Raw genomic sequence first — 18082 nt, 5'->3', positions numbered from 1 at the left:
TTGATAAAATATAATAGAAACTTTCTTTACTATAAATACCTATAGGACCCTATATCATAGCCAAAATATAGTTATACTATAAGTCATGAAGGCATATAATACAATAAATATATAAAAAATCCAGAAATATAACAATTCTAATATTTTTAGTGAGTTATATATGTGATATTTAAAACAGTAGTTATTGACAGCCTTCTTTCTGTAAAGTATGCAGTGTAGGACTGATGCTTGGCTGACTCTTGCTAACTGCTTGTCAGCAGTCTGGCTGTAGCTATATGTACCAGGTGCTGTCGACAAATTACCTGGCAAGTATGAAAAGGGCAAACCTAAATAGTTCATCTTGCTGAAATGTAAAATAAAATGCCAAAGGAGAAAGACAAACTACTGAAGAATGAAGAAAATTATTCCAAACCATTCTCCGTGCAATCTACCAGACAGAGCAGAACAGACCCTTAAAGTGAGTGAAAGAAATGTCATGGGGCCATGAGTCCAGGTCAGACTGCCAAGCAGAGCAGTATTCTTACTTTTAATGTGGGCTAATTTTGGTCAAATTTATATAGATTATTTAATCTGAAATAGTGGGGCAATTCTTTAACATTAACCATTATATAGAGGTTAATAGGTTTAAAATGTTAGTTGAAGCAGTAGAGTTTAGTTAAATTCATATTTGGCAGTTGTTGTTAATGTCTTCAAATATACTGCATTATATTGAAAACAAAACCTATTGTACTTTACAGTGAATGGCTGGAAAATGTTTTGTAGCCATTTTATTTCTCCTTAAACCCACTCTTGGTAATGGACGTCTTAAAGCAAGTGAAATCTATGGGTGAGTGTATACTGAATCCATTGTCTACAGCATCCCTTTTCAACCAGTGTTCCCAGGCACCCTGGGGTACCTTGAGGTTTTATCAGGGGTGCCTTGGCAAAATGACTGAAAATTGCCCAAAAATTGTATACAAGCCAGTGGGTAGATCAAGCCTGCCTTTTAGTTACACAAAACCACAGGTTTTCATAATGCACCAATACGACTTTCTAGACAATTTTATTATCATTCTGCTCTTACCACATATACTACATTGGCTTATTACTTACACATTACAAAAAGTCATGGTATACAGTAATATTATTATATATAAGCTTTCATTAGTTCTGAAAAAAAAGCAAAATTAACCGCTTGCTAACCAGCTGCTGTCATTATAGGTTAGCACAGGTACGCAAACCGTTGTAAGTGTACGTCAGCTGCTTTAAGAGCTACAGGGATTGCCACTGGAGGTGTGATTCCAGAGCTAGAGGTGTGATGCCAGAGGCGTGATGCCAGAGCCGATGCGTGTGGCTGGCGGGCGCTATGTCTGCCAGCAACCTGCAATCACTCCTCAGAGAGCCAGAATGGGGATTTCTCAATATAAACAGACAGATCCCCATTCTGTCAGGCAAGTAGAGAGACATCTGGTTTTCCTAGTGATCAGGATCAGCGATCTTTCTTTGCTCCCAGTCAGTCCACTCCCCCCACAGTTAGAGACACCTTCCTCGGAAACACTGACCAAAATTAGCCCACATTAAAAGTAAGAATACTACAGTGGTTGGATACAAGACCAACAACTCTGCACAAGGAGAAAGAGCAACAGTGACCGGTTTTTACGACAGTTAACTCCTGCTCTGAAGGAAAGTGTAGGAGTTGTTTCATGCCTAATTACAGCAAAGATCTGCAAGAAGTACACAAAAACAACAGGATTTAAGTAAGAATACACATGCCTCTTGCATTCATACAATATTTGTTTAGCCTGGAGCTTTAAGATCTGGGGTTTTAGTAACTCTGTCTCCTGTCTAATTTGAAGGTTTGGTAGTGCATTTCTGAATCTGCCATCTTGATGCTTTGTTTACTGTACTGGGTTATAAAACAAATGCTGTCACTTTCCGAAATCCTCCACCCCCGCCTTCAATTCATTTCCAGTTCCCTGTGAATGGCACTAAGCTAAGTACTCCATTTGTATTGTTCGTCCCCCTTACACCTCCCGAACCCTTTCATACTGTGTCATCCTTAAGCCTCTTACACACCACTACTTTTTTTCATTCAACCTGCGGGTTGAACAAAAAAAAAAAACTGACAGCCATTAGCTGAGAGCACTGATCAGGAGCCAGTGGACAGACCTTTTTCGGTCATGAGCCTTCCACAGAAGCCAACTGAACAGCTGGCTTTTGTTGGACTGGCTGCCACACATGGGCTAAATATTGGCCGGTGTGTATTGAACTAGCTGATGCTTTACTTTAGGCTTTACTCCAGCATGCAGGTAGCCACACATCTACATAATGACACTAGCAGCCACTGCAGTAGCATCTACCAGCAACTCTGGAAGGTGGCCAGAAAGGTGTATTGGGGTTGGAAACTCTGATTAGGATAAACAAATGAATGATTTTTTATTTTAGCACAGGTGACATTAAAAAAAAAAGCCTTTAAAATGAATAGGGGAATCACGTTTGTTTAGCTTACAGCAATGAGGAAATACATAAAAAATGTAAATTATGAAAAATTAATTATGAAGTAAGAATATTATTTCCTTGAATACAATTCCTTTTCTAAAGTCTTATTTTAATAGTCGAGTTGGTACAGGCACACTTGAATTGGATCTAGTGTGACAATATTTCTTTTATTACTGAAAAATCAGTTTCCTTCTTCTCTTGAGATTTACTGTTACTGGTACACTAAAGCCAGCAATGCCATAACAGAAACAGTGATGTGGAGAAATGTATTCAGGTTTTAGTCACTGTGTAATGCTTAAAGGTAATTGAATATTTGCAGATGTAGATTTTTTCACCTTTTGTGGTTCCATCATTCTATGACTGCTCTTTCTAGTGAAATGTAAATTATAGACAAATTCTGTATGTTCTTTGGCTATACTCAAAAGGCTAAATTGGCATTTAACGATTGCTCAACTGTATTGAAAAATTATATTTGCTTTGCCTCTTCCTCTTCGGGACCAAAGTGCCTAGCACAAAAGCCAGTGATCTGCTTTCTTTTCTCATCATGCTGTCAGTGTGAGGAGAAAAAAAAAAAGATTACTGATCTTCTCTTTACATCACGTGATCAGCTGTCATTGGCTTACAGCTGTTCACGTGGTAAGGGGCCGGGATCGACCCCTTACTCCGATCTGTGATCACCCGAGTCTCAATGACTTAGTGATCACAGTGCTCACCAGTGCCACCTACCAGTGCCCACCAGTGCCACCTATCCATGCTCACCAGTGCCACCTATCAGTGCCGATCAGTGTTGCCAAACAGTGCCCATCAGTGTCTCAATATCAGTTGGGCCTATCAGTGTCACCTACCAGTGCTTATCAGTGCCACACATGTGTGCCCTTCAGTGCCACCTATCAGTGTGCTTCTGTGCCACCTATATGTGCCCATCAGTGACACCCAGTGCCACCTATAAGTGCCCACACCGGTGCCACCTCATCAGTGCCCATCAGTGTCTCCTTATCGGTGCCCATCAGTGGAGCCTATTGGTGCCCATCCATGCCCATCAGTGAAGCCTCATCAGCGCACATAAACAAAGAAAGAAAACTACCTGTTTGCAAAATTTTATAACAAACTATGAAAACTGTTTTTTTTTTATTTATTTTTTATTATTGGTCTTTTTTTGTTAGCAAAAAATAGCAAAAAATAAAAACCCCAGTAGTGGTTAAATACCACCAAAAAAAAAGCTCTATCTGTGTGAAAAAAATGCTAAAAATGTCACGTGCATACAGTGTAGCAAGACTGCACAATTGTCAGTCAAAGTGCGACAGCGACATCTCACGCTTTACAAATTATGCATGCTTGTGGAATGGTGACAAACTATGGTACATAAAAATCTCCATAAGTGATGCTTTAAATGCCTTTACAGGTTACCTGTTTAGAGTTACAGGAGGCCTAGTGGTGATACCTCCCATGTGTGGTTTGAATACTGTTTACATATGCGTGCATGACTTATCTATGCTCTAGTTTCTGAGCGTGAGCACGGAGGGATGGGGGCACTTTTTTTTTCAATGTATTATTTAAAAATACATTTTCAATTTATTATTTATTTCACTTTTTATTTTTATACTGGCCCTTTCATTCTTGTTTTTGATCACGCTTATTCCTATTACAAGGAATGTAAACATCCATTTTAATAGAAATAAGCATGACAGGTCCTCTTTATGGAGAGGACCTGTGTATGCTTTAAAAGGAAAAGCTCAAAAAATAATGTGATAATTTGTACATATTATATATTTTATATATATATATTTATGGCTGAGAGTGCTGATTGGAGTGTTCTGGTGGGGAGGCCATCCCCTTGTTAGCACTACAACAGCTCAGCGGGTGAGTACTGACGTTGGATCGTTAAAACAGTGGCTCCGACTGGAGCAAGCTGACAGGTTTTTTTTTTAATGGAAAAAAACTCATAGTTTGTACCAGGCTTTAGTCTGAAGTTTTAAGTCTGACAAACCACAGCCTCAAAGCAAGCAACACCTGTTTTGCTGTCTCTTTAGCTCCAGGAATCCATTGTCATCTATTAAATGTTTATATGTAAAACAAAGATTGTATATAGAATGTAAAAGAGCACTTATATAATGACAATTTACAAACATAAAAATAAAATAAAATTTACTCAGAATCATTAAATTTTCCCTTTAACCAAATACAAGCAGTTTGTAAGCATATTCTACTGTATTTATGCACATTCTATATCATTGTTCTGTTTTCTAAGTAACAGAGGCCAAGAGGTAAAGGAAGCGCCTCATTTTATGCTGTTCTTATGGTGGCCATACGCATAACAGTCTTTACATCATTGGATGATATGATCTAATCTATAAATTATCAAAAATATACTACAATACTATGTTGTAGATCAATTTTAAGCAAAACCAATCAATTTGATCAAAATTAGTCTGATCAGTCTGGACATGAAATCTGATTGTAGGAATGTAGATGGACTGATATAACCATTAAGTGTATGACACATCGAACAATCTTTTCATTCTGTTTCCTTAAACAATTGTTAATTTTATTAATTTTTGTGGGTAAGGGGTGATATATGATATATTTTTTTTTTTAAATCAGGACAAACCTGAAAGCAATGTTTAGTAAAAACATACAGAATTTTACAAATTTGTGCCATTTTAGCAAAAATATAGAATTGTACATAGAGATGACAGTTACAAATGCTTATTGCTTAATTTGTTCCAAAAATAAAGTACTATGGTACATGTACATTATAGAAATACATTTTTAATAACTTTTTTTTTGTAGATTACAGTACATCACACTGAAGTTCATTACATAGGATAGGAATGGGTTGATTGGTTCTTAATATGCTATTCCAAACTTGTTTTTGATTGATTTTGAGTATATGGTCCAATCTTATTGAACTAATTAAATTAGAGCATTAGGGCCTGATTAATCTCCTTTACATCTACATCAGTGATCATCAATCCTGTCCTCAGGGCACACTAACAGGCCAGGTTTTATGTATTACCTTGGGGGAGATGCAGACTAGAATACTGCAATCACTGAGCAGCAAATGATATCACCTGTGGTGTATTTCAGTTATCTTTCAAACCTGGCCTGTTAGTGGGCCCCGAGGACAGGGTTGATGACCACTGATCTACATAATCAACTCATACAGTGATTAATAGGAACTTCCTTAATACATATATAAAGAGATACATACTCTAACTAATGAATGGTTTTATATTCTGAAATGTAAGACATCTCTTGCTCTCACTGGGTACACATCATGGGGGCAGCCCGTGGTATACATAGAGCAGTATACAAATGTTGATATACAGTACTGCCTGTTATACAGAGATTCCAGAAAATATAAGAGCCCTTCAAGTTGCACCAGAGGGCTATATGCTGGCCTCCTCCTTCACTGCTCATTATATTTACCCATTTTCACCTAACTGAGGTTCTTGAAAGTTTATAGATAGAGGGTATATTAGTATGGACAATGTCAGAGAAATAATTGTGTGGCATATGAATAATTAAATATGTTGCGGCACATGGTAATACATGGATTTAAGGTTGGGTGATGCATCTAAGGAAATGTTATACATGTATTGTAGGCTGTAGGCCCCTAGCAAGCTGAACTCCAGGCCAAAAAAGCATAATTTAATGCAGCTATATTATTAACACTTTGTTAATTATATTTTTTAAATGCAAGCAGAGTAAGTACCACAATGTAACTTGGTAACAACATTTGAGGTCCCTGTACATCAGAGGTCAGATTACGGGAAGGAGAAACAATACAGGAAGACAATTAGTTGTGCTGCAGTGCAGTACAGGAAGATAAGAGATATGCTGCTTTTCCTTTCACTGCCCAGTCACAGACCTGACAAGGGATAAGATCTGTAACTGTTTCTGAGCAGAGAAAAAGCTGTGTTGCAGAGTTGCATAAATCTCAGAACTGAATAAATATAAAAATAAATCAATTGGCAGATAAAACAGCTCCTATATATGTTATTAAGCTGTGCATTTTCCTGTTTGGCTGGAGTTCAGCTTTAAGGTGGAGGTTATTTGCAACAACACCACACCTTGTAGCTTCATAATAGGGTAAGTACATGTGCACAGCAATGGTAAGCAATGGTAATTGGCCCCAAGACCCCCCTGTAGTTTATGTCTACCTTTAGATTAGAAAAATGAACTATACTGTATATTGGAATTTGGCAGTCAAATATTAATAATAGCCCAAAGTTCCTTTATTCTCATGGGTTATTTTGTATGAAAGTGAGAGCATAAATAATGCTTCACTAGATAACAATGGATTAATAAATATATGCTAAGATTATCAAAAAGAATGCACTTAGATAGAAAAATAACCGTTATAACATTTACTTCTTTACAATTGTGCTGCAATGCACTTTTTCTGTTTTGTCAGTGACCCCATTTTTTATAATTGTGCTAAGGGTAGAAAAAAAGTTTTGCAGATCAGCAGTGCCAAGAACACTGTAGTACGGTGTTCAGGTAGCAAAGCTAAATAAACTATTGACAGCTGGAGAAGAGAAGGTTCATCTAAAATTTAATGAGGTGAACCAAGGGCACAAAAACTGAAGGTTAAAACAATTAGCATGGCTGGTCACCTAAATTAATAACAGATTTAGTAATAATGCCAGGATTAAATTGACACTTTTCTATAATGGTATTAAGATGAGAAAGAAACATTTAATTATGGATCAAATCAACATATAGAGATCCAATTGACAAGGATACAGGTAAAAATTACAAATTTGTAATAAAATGCACTCCTGATTTTCCAGATGGTGTAGACAATAAATATTTTAATGAACATTTATGCAGAAAAAAGTAGCCACTTATTTCCGATACAGCTACGGCATGTATTATTTATCTGCAGCAATGAAACATGAAGAAATACACAAACTCATGACTTTCAAAACACAGAAAAGTATTTCATACATTGGAAATAAATATCAATTGCTTCTGCTCTAAAAAGGAATAAAAAGCTTTGTGAATAAAAAAGGTGGTAGCAACCAGTGAGATAATGGTCATTTTTCTAAGTAAGATTAAGAATCTGTAACATCTTAATATTTATTTTCCCTTAAAGCTTAAAGTAGTATTAAAAACTCTGCATTTTTAGCACAATAAAATACACATTTCCCAGTGAACTATTTGTTAAAAGTCTTACTCCAGCACTGGCAGTTTTCAACTTTCAATTCTGCTGGCTTCTACTGTCTCAGTGCTGCTTCTTTGAATTTCTAGTGTTCACAGGAAAAGAGTTATCAGTGGACAATGTGGTCTGAAGCCAGTCTGTTAGACCCTTATTACACTGGAGCCATCCGTGTGTTAGTGGTAAAGCAATGCTCATTTTAGCGGTGCTTTACCACCGTTTAAGCAGTGCTTTACAGGCATTAGCGGTGCGCTTTTAACCTCCAAGAAGGGGTTTAAAACGCCCGTGTTGTGGTGCTTCCGTATCACTTTTCAGGTGCTTCAGAAGTGCTGCCCATTCATTTAGTTTTGGGAGAGCTGTATACAGTGCTCCCAAACCGCCCCAAAGATGCTGCTTGCAGGACCTTTTATTACGTCCAGCAAGCTCACCTCCCCAGTGAGAAATCACTCTCTGGCGGCATGGGAGGCAGTTTTCAGGTGCTTTACATGTGATGTTTTTAGCACTAAAATGTCTGAAAACTGCCTCAGTGTGAAAGGACTCTTAACTTTGAAAAGGGTGGGGAAGTGCACAGTGTAGGGAGACACTCCTAATGTGATTAAAACAGATGTATGTTTTTTTTTCTTTTTTAAGATTCATACTTACCTAGGTGGACGCAGCATCAGTCCAATGCTACATCTGTCCCCTGACACCTCCAACACTGAGAACCCAGTGATCGAACAGCGCCGTTTGCTGGGTTCTCACAGCTCCCTGAGCAGAGAGCTGCTGACTGCCAGTAGCTCTCTGCTCTGCCCCCGCACTCCCAAGAGTGCTGGGCTGGGGATGGGGCCGGAGCATCAAGCTCAGGCTCTCAGCGGCTTGCTGAGATGCCGAGCCGGGTGCTGCTCCAGGCATGTGGGCAAATCCCGACTCCATTGTCACGATCTTGCCCAACCCTGGATCGGCTCTGTGACATCAGCTTCAGCCAGCTGTCTGCTGAAAATGGGCCACAGGAGTGCAGAACGATGTGCACGCCTGGGATCCACAGGAGAAGTACAGCCAAACAAGCTTTGGCTGTACTTCTCCTTTAAATCAGCTTCTGGAAGTGCTTACAAAACCGTTTTAGATCTAGATGGGAGTCATTATAAATTCTGTCAAGTCTTCTTGTTTAGAAAAGATATGGGGCTAGATTTCAAAACAGGTTGGAGTAAAATGCAAGTACTCAATATGATCTTTTGACCAGACCATAATGGACAGATTTGATGGATGGGATAGATCATGGCCATTAGTAAGCCCTTTTTAATCTTAATCGTCTTTGTTAGAGTCTCTCTGGAACCCGATCAGTATACTGCAACTGTTGACTATAAACACTTCAGAGGGTAGAATATTGACATAACATTATACACAGTAGCACATAGTGACAAATGAAAAAGATCTGGGAATGAATCATGGTTTGTGTGGATTTGCTTACTAATATTTTAGTCATTATAAAACACAGAATTAACGATATCTTTGGAAGTCCTATTTGTCTCTATAATCCATCAGAATGATGAAAATGTGCTTTTTTTAAATTAAATTACATGTTCATTCTGAACTTACTGTTTACTGGCAGACACATGAGACACTGAAGTCTTTGACAGTAGAAAAGTGTGAGATGCAGCCAAGCACTCCTTTTCAATCGAAATCCTCAGGGAGAACAACATTTTGAACATATAGTTGGATTCAATGACATTGATACATCTCAGACTAGTACTCTGAATATTTTGAGGCAAACATTTAAGAGCTCCCCTTTAGTTAGTACTGATCGTCGTTTTTTTTCTATGAAAAGTACAGACTCAATATTATCACCGGGAAGGTAATAATGTGATGTATGGGATTTCATCTTGTGAACTGGGAAGGTTGAGTAAACCATAAAGCATGCAGGTTAATTAACAGAAGTTAAAATGCTTACTGGATAGGAAGTGCTGAGACGTGGGGCCAAAATCCCTGTGGGCTTCATGTAATTGTCTGATGCGCTCATCAATGGACACCTTAGAGGGAGAGAAAAAGAAAAGATTATTTCAACACACGATGATGAGCAGCAATTAGGAAGGCAGGATATTATTGTTCTGCAAACCTTAGGGTTTCAGGCAATGAAATGCTGTGTCAGGGCTGTAAAACTCTAAATGCCTGTTTTATTTTTATATTGTTTGAGAAACATTTCCCTGTTTAAAACTGGGACACTTCAAAACACTGGAAAACAAATTATCTTACTATAAGCCATAAAATGGGAAACCATATGTCATTCCTTTACGACCTAAGGCTACAGCATTAAGTGGCAAAGGTACCATCTTGCATAGTCAGCTAATTTTCAAACATGTGTTCCTATTGTACAAACCTATATTGCTATCATTCTTTTTTATTTGTAAATCACCAGAGTATAAAAAATAAGAGGCATGAAAGACATTTCAGAGGTCATGAGACATTGCATGCAAAGGAATGTTACTAATAGACTAATGTAAAAATAAGCCTACACCTAGAGGCTTGTTTGAGAACTGAGCAAAAAAAAAAAGCTGTGCTTAATGATATCATCAAATATAACATCAAATTAGCTGTTTTCATTCTAGTATATGCAGAATGTTAAAGGATTATTGCTAATTTGTTGTTTCTTCTTTTAAACATGCATCATCTATATGCACCTATAGTTTCTATATTTGCTTTTTTAATACATTCGTTTATACAGGCTTAACAGCAAAAATAATAAACAGCATATTATAAGGGTACCCTAGTCAAACATGAACATTTTGCATTCTTCTTCTTTACATTAACAAATCATGGAAAAAGAGAACGGACATAAGAGGGAAAAGGGGGTGAGAATAGAAAGAGGAAAAAAGCTTAGGAAAAATAAGATAATGGAGCAAGGAATGCTTAAAAAAGATAGAAAATATTTTATTATATCTGTTAATAATAGTAGGTAACATCCCATTCAAAATACATTCCTTTTGGAATTCTGATTCTTAGAGTAAAGATCCAATATACTACTTTTCTACTTAATAATGAAAACCCATTACCTCCTCTAATGGGGTTAGGGATCTTTTCTTTAATTTGTACCTTAGGGCAAATAGCGCTAGAACCGTGATGATCCATGAAGTGGCATGTTATGTTGGTATTTGTATGGTCCAATATTAGACACATGGTCCCTGAAACAGTCACATAACTGTCTTGTAATTCTGCCAACATATTTTTTGCTCCAGAGTACACAAGAAATAACATACAGTAGATTGCATACCTTGTGTGACAATTCACCAACTGTGCAATCCTAAATGAGAGACCATTCACCGATGATTACAGAATGTGGGCATCCTCCAAATAGAGATAATTCCAAAAATTAGCAGACCCGCACCTGAACATGCCCACAGTGTACAGCCATGCACATTGACTTCTGTTGGACTGACACTAACTAGGAAATAGCAAACTGTGGATACTTTCTTGGCCACAAATCAAACCCCTAAGGACAGTATTTACTTTAACTCAGTATCACTTTGTAGTATGAATAAATACCTGTGTATAATACGTTTAACCTCATTAAAGTGGTTATAAAGGCAAAATATATATTTTTTTACCTTAATGCATTCTCTGCATGACTGTTCCCCCCAGTCCCCCCTAAACACCCCTTAAAAACTTGCCTGATCCCAATCTCGATTTAACACTGTGCCCCTCTGCAGCAGCTCTTTTCACAGAAGACTCTGAAGCAGTGGGAGCCATTGGCTACTGCTTTTAAAATTCTGTGTGAAGGGGGTGGGGGAGATGTGAAGCCGTGTTGTGTGTGTCGGAGAAGAGGAAGAGCCAAGGTCACCGGTGGGGGATCCCAGAAGAATAGGTTCAGGGCCACTCTGTGCAAAATCATTGCACAGAGCAGGTGTGTATACATTTTTTATTATTTTCAAAAAAAAAAGAAGCTTTACAACTGTTTTAAACTCCATGTAACCGGTCACAAAAGAAACCAATTGAGAATCACACTTCTTGTATCCCCTCTTACTCCTGGTAATTGGTAATACATTTTTTTAAATATCACCTCTAAGTGTGCCCCTGGCCAACTAATATGCCCCCTTTCCATGGTAAACCGATCATAGTCTGGTTTGATAAATCTCCTCCTCAAACTCAAAACCTTCCAGTAATGAGCAGTTTTGCCAAGCGCTAATAAATTGCTCTATCGGTAAGGCTTTCTTTTTTTTTTTTTAAACTTGTTTTTTGGTAAGGCTTTCTTAACATTGGATGGAGGGCAACTATCAGCCTGGAGAAAATAAATTCTTAACATTGGTTAAAGGTAAGTCTGTTCATGGATCCTTTGGTCATTTCACAGTAAAGACCAAATAGAAAATACATACAAACTAATAGTATAATGATTTGTACAGCTTAAGATTAAAGTTTAGTGCCTGAATACTCAATATAGCAAAAAAATAAATGCAAAACAACAGCGAAAACAAACAAAATGTGCTTGCATCAACATAAAATCCAAATGGAATAAAAAGCTGACACAAAGACACTTTAACAATGCAATTGCGAAGTTCAAATAATAATAGATAATAATAGATGTGACTGAGGAATACATTTGGTCATGTACTTATCCTCTCTGATTTGAGAAATACATAAAAATCTATGTGCAATAAATGTTTACAACTAATGCATAATTATTTTGTAAATTATGGTAGAGCTTGTTTTTCTGTTCCTGGAGTATTTATTTGGAAAGGTGCAAGGGACAACAATAGGACCTGTTCACTGCAAAGTAAATTATATTTATTGTATTTCTCTAGCACAAACAATTAAATCTACCATTTGCTTGGAAAAAGAAGCAATCGATAAATCTACAACAATTAAATTAAATAAATATATAAAAAGATCTCTGCACAATTTGCAGAGTGCCGTGTAAAGTTTTCTTGTAAATGGAGCATTAGATTCAAGCAAATATTAACAGTATTATGGTACATCAAGGCTGGCTAAGTATGTATTACGAGAATGCATATATTTTTCACCTTTAAACTTCCCTACTACAAGATGATTTGTAGCTTATCAATAGTGAAAATTATCCTGTTTTAAAGGCTAAGTTTATCTTTATGAAAAAGTAATAAATGTACATATTTTTGCAGGTAGAAAAAATTGGTATTTAATATTTCTATCACAGGAGCCCGCAGAGCACTGTACCTGCAATCAGTTGATAAAAGATGCATTGTTAGGCTCCTGCAGACACTCTCTACAACTCTGTGCCTGTACCTCTGTAGGGCTGTCAGTCCCAGAGTTGTAGGAAATGTGAGCAGACTACAAGCTCACTGATCAGTATACCTCGCAGTCAATTGAAACCATAAGTCTGTCTTCTGCAGTTTCATACTGCACTTTGTGAATGGTCCAACAGCCTTTGAACCTGTGAACTGTCCCAGAAGGCTGCAAAGAAGGGGACCTAGGTGATCCAAGTGGGAGTGGGAGAGGGTACCTGTCAAAATCAGGTACCAGCTCCCCCAAAAAATATAAATGTGTCCAAGTGGGGGGGGGGGAGGTGTCAGAAAAGTTTACTTAATTCAAGACTAAAACCTATTTTAAAAAATGTACTGTATCTATGCCCAGCCAAGTGGCGCTCTAGGATAATTTGTCCCCTATTTTTAAGGCTGATCATAACTGCAATACTGAATAACAATGTTATTGCTTCATGTAGTCTTTTAAATTGGTTCTAAAAGTAAAAATCGCTTTAACCACTTTCAGAGTGGACCATTTTGCTGGCTTAAGACCAGACCACTTTTTGCGATTCGGCACTGCGTCGCTTTAACTGGCAATTGCGCGGTCATGCGACGTGGCTCCCAAACAAAATTGACGTCCTTTTTTTCCCACTAATAGAGCTTTCTTTTGGTGGTATTTGATCACCCCTGTGGTTTTTTTTTGCGCTATAAACAAAAATAGAGCGACAATTTTGAAAAAAACACATTATTTTTTACTTTTTGTTATAATAAATATCCCTCAAACATATATAAAAAAACTGTTTTTTCCCTCAGTTTAGGCCGATACGTATTCTTCTACATATTTTTGGTAAAGCGTTTACAAAATAGGGGATAGTTTATGGCATTTTTATTAATATTTTTTTTTTTTTTACTAGTAATGTCGGCGATCAGCGATTTTTATTGTGACTGCGACATTATGGCAGACACATCGGACATTTTTGACACATTTTTGGGACCATTGTCATTTATACAACAATCATTGCTATACAAATGCACTGATGCCTGTGTAAATGACACTGGCAGTGAAGGGGTTAACCAGGGGGTGGCAGTGTAGGGGTTAAGTGTTCCTAGGGGTGTGTTACTAACTGTGGGCTTTGTGTTAGTGAACACTGATCTCTGCTCCAATCACATGGAGCAGAGATCAGTGTCACTTGTTGCTAGGCAGAATGGTTCAGCCTCCCCGAATAGGGAGCAGGGAGCAGGTGTGTTCAATTTGGTGTTATCACTCTCACTGTCTCATACTGGTCATTGGAAGTTCAACATGGCACCTCATGGCAAAGAACTCTCTGAGGATCTTAAAAAAAATTGTTGCTCTACATAAAGCACGGTGGTCAAGACCATACAGCGGTTTAAAAGAACAGGTTCAACTTAAAATAGGCCTTGCCATGGTCGACCAAAGAAGTTGGAGAAAAGAATCATATCCAGAGGTCGTTTTTGGGAAATAGACTTATGAGTGCTGCCAGCATTGCTGCAGAGGTTGAAGGGGTGGGGGGTCCGCCTCTCATTGCTCAGACTATACGCCACACACTGCATAAAATTGGTCTGCATAGATGTCATCCCAGAAGGAAGCCTTTTCTAAAGATTATGCACAAGAAAGCCTGCATATAGTTTGCTGAAGACAAATACAAGCAGACTAAGGACATGGATTACTGGAACCATGTCCTGTGGTCTGTTAAGACCAAGATAAACATATTTGGTACAGATGGTATCAAGCGTGTGTGGCGCCAACCAGATGAGGAGTACAAAGACAAGTGTGTCTTGCCTACAGTCAAGCATGGTGGTGGGAGTGTCATGGTCTGGGGCTTCATGAGTGCTACTGGCACTGGGGAGCTACAGTTCATTGAGGGAACCATGAATGCCAACATGTACTATGACATACTGAAGCATAGTATGATACCCAACCTTCAGAGACTGGCCCAGGGCAGTATCCCAACATGATAACGACCCCAACAACACCTCAAAGATGACCACTGCCTTGCTAAAGAAGCTGAGTATAAAGGTGATGGACTGGCCAAGCATGTCTATTGATTATCTATGGGACATCCTCAAATGGAAGGTGGAGGAGCGCAAGGTCTCTAATATCCACTAGCTCTGTGATGTCATCAACTGGTGAACTCCATGCCCAAGAGGGTTAAGGTAGTGCTGGAAAATAATTGTGGTCACACAAAATATTGACACTTTGGGTCTGATTTGGACATTTTGACTGGGCATACTCACTTTTGTTGCCAGCGGTTTGGACAGCAAATTTACAGTGTTATACAAGCTGTACACTTACTATTTTACATTGCAGCAAAGTGTAATTTCTTCAGTGTTGTCACATGAAAAAAATATAATAAAATATTTACAAAAATGTGAGGGGTGTACTCACTTTTGTGAGATACTGTATATCTCTCTTTAAAAAAAAATCAATAACTCATTTGTTTTAATTTACCCTAAAGAACGATTTTTGGGACTTAGGTACTAAATTGAGGAAAAGGACCTCCAAGGTAATATTCTCAGGAATACTACGGGTACCTTGAGCTACACCAGAAGGGCAGAGGGAGATTAAGGAAGTAAAGAGAGACTGAGGAACTGGTGTAGTAAGGAGGGGTTTGGGTTCCTTGAGAACTGGTCTGACTTCTCATTATTTGGTCACCAGTTCTATAGAAGGAACAGACTGCACCTAAATGAGGAGGGTGCAGATCTGCTGGGAGTGAAGATGGGCAAAAAGTTAGAGGGGTTTTTAAACTAGGCAACGGGGGAGGGTCCAGAGGTAGAGATAGTCAGCAATGAACATATTCCAAGGGGAAGTATTGTGGGCATTAGTGGTAGGTTGACTAAAGCACATAAACCCAAGTTAAGTATAGTAACAAGTTCTATTTGCAATCTCAGAACACCCAGTAAGAGAACAGTATGTGACCTGTCTAAACTACGTGGCATGTTCACCAATGTCAGGAGCCTGGCGGATAAGATAGGTGCACTAGAGATACTGTTGAATGAGGAGGATTTCGATTTTGTGTGAATTTCAGAGACCTGGTTCATCAGTTCTCATGATTGGTTGGCAACCATTCAAGGGTATTCCCGCAGGGAATAGAGAGGGTAAAAAAGGGGGAGGGGTATGCCTATATATCAAGAATAATACAAATGAATGTGAGAGATGACATCAATAAGGGAGCTAGGGAGGAGGTGCAATCCTTATGGGTAGAGCTCCAAAGGGATGAAGCTAAGGGGAAAATAATACTGGGCATATGCTTTAGGCTCCCTAACCGGAGGGAGGAGGGGGAGACAGATCTCCGATCACAATTTGGATTAGCAGCAAGGATGGGAAGTGTTATCATAATGGGGGAACCATGCATTCATCTAAGGCTTGCCAATTCCTAAATATCTTGCAGGACAATTTCATTCGTCAAATTGTAGGCGCACCAACTAAAAACAAAGCGTTACTAGAGCTACTGATTACCAACAATACAGACCTGATCACGGATGTGGAAATATAGGGCAATTTAGAAAACAGCGATCACAGTTCAATTGGCTTCAGTATAAATCACACAAATAGGAAACACAAGGGGAACACAAAGACACTGAATTTCAAAAGAGCCAACTTCCCTAAACTACGAACCTTGCTAAAAGATCTAAATTGGGATAAAATCTTAGAAACAAAAAACACAGAGGAGAGATGGGTTTGCTTTAAGAACATATTAAATAAGGGCATTAGCCAAAAGTCCTGGATGACTTAATTCCAATGTAAAAATGGATATAAAAGCAAAGGCGAAGACTTTCAAAAAATACAAGGCTGAGAGATCATCATAAGTATTCAGACATTACAAAGAATGCAACAAGATATGTTATGTGCAATAAAGATAGCAGCTATATGCAATAAAGTTATGTGCAATAAAGATATGTTCAATAAAGAAAGCAGCTAAGATAGAACACGAAAGACACATAGCGGAGGAGGCCAAAAAAAAACAAGAAATTATTTAAGTATATAAACAGTGAAAAAGGGAGGACAGATCATATTGGCCCTATAAAGAATGAGCAAGGACATCTGGTTACAAAGGATGGGGAGATGGAAAAGTTATTGAATTTATTCTTCTCCTCTGTCTTCATGAGGGGCTGGTTCAGTAACTAAAACTGCAGTGTTTGTCCTCATGACACATCACAGGAAGCACCCTCGTGGCTAACAGAGGACAGAATTAGAAATAGACTTGGGAAATTTAGCATTAATAAATCACCAGGACCAGGTGGTTTGCACCCAAGGGTACTTAGGGAACTCAGTCAAGTAATTGCCATTGTTCATTGTACCATTGTTGCTAATTTTTACTGACACTCTACTGTCAGTAAAAACAGTCTACATTCTACAGTCTACAGACTGGAATGGTACCAGCTGATTGGAGAAAAACCAATGTAGCACCAATATTTAAAAAAGGGCCAAAATACATCCTTGGGAATTACAGACAAGTTAGTCTAACATCAATAGTATGCAAGCTGTTGGAGGGGATGATAAGGGAGTATATACACAATTTTAGTAAAGAAAACTGTATCATTAGCAGTAATCAGCATGGATTCATGTAGAATCGTTCTTGCCAAACCAATCTATTAACATTCTATGAGGAGGTGAGCTGCTATCTAGAGACGTGGTGTATCTGGATTTTGCAAAAGCATTTGACACAGTTCCCCAATAAACTTTTACTGTACAAAGTAATCTGAGTTCAGAGGGTGGTGATAAATGGGGAATGATCAGGGGTAGGAAGTGGGATCCCCAGGGGTTCTGTGATGGGACCAATCCTGTTTAATTTGTTCATAAAAGACCTGGAGGATGGGGTAAACAATTCTATCTCTGTATTTGCAGACGACACTAAGCTAAGCAGGGCAATAACGTCTCTGCAGGATGTGGACACCTTGCAAGACGATCTGAACAAATTAATGGGATGGGCAACTACATGGCAAATAAGCTTTACTGTACAAAAATGTAAAATAATGCATTTGGTGGCAAAAATATGAATGCAATCTACTCACTAGGGGTGAGCCTCTGGGGGGAATCTAGAATGGAAAAATGACCTGGGGGTCCTAGTAGATGATAGGCTCAGCAATGACATGCTGCTAACAAAGCAAACAGAATATTGCCATGCATTAAAAAGGGGATTAACTCCAGGGATAAATCTATAATTCTCCCACTCTGCAAGACTTTGGTCTGGCCTCACCTGGAGTATGCTTTCCAGTTCTGGGCACCGGTCCTCAG

At 38.4% G+C, this 18082-nt stretch overlaps 1 protein-coding gene across 6 annotated transcripts in view; it reads right to left on the bottom strand.

Annotated features, from left to right (window-relative positions):
- DMD (dystrophin) overlaps positions 1-18082 on the bottom strand; it is a 3436004-nt gene that overhangs the window by 588449 nt on the left and 2829473 nt on the right. For all 6 annotated transcript variants that reach the window (XM_077482558.1, XM_077482560.1, XM_077482557.1 and 3 more), the window contains one exon: positions 9570-9648. In XM_077482558.1, the coding sequence (XP_077338684.1) occupies positions 9570-9648 (79 nt within the window). The remainder of the gene's footprint in view (positions 1-9569; positions 9649-18082) is intronic.

This window comes from Lithobates pipiens, unplaced genomic scaffold, assembly GCF_037356315.1.
Source record: "Lithobates pipiens isolate NorthernLeopardFrog02 unplaced genomic scaffold, aLitPip1_a1.2 Scaffold_16, whole genome shotgun sequence".
Classification (NCBI taxonomy): Eukaryota; Metazoa; Chordata; class Amphibia; order Anura; family Ranidae; genus Lithobates; species Lithobates pipiens.
This window is presented reverse-complemented; position numbering and strand designations above follow the sequence as displayed.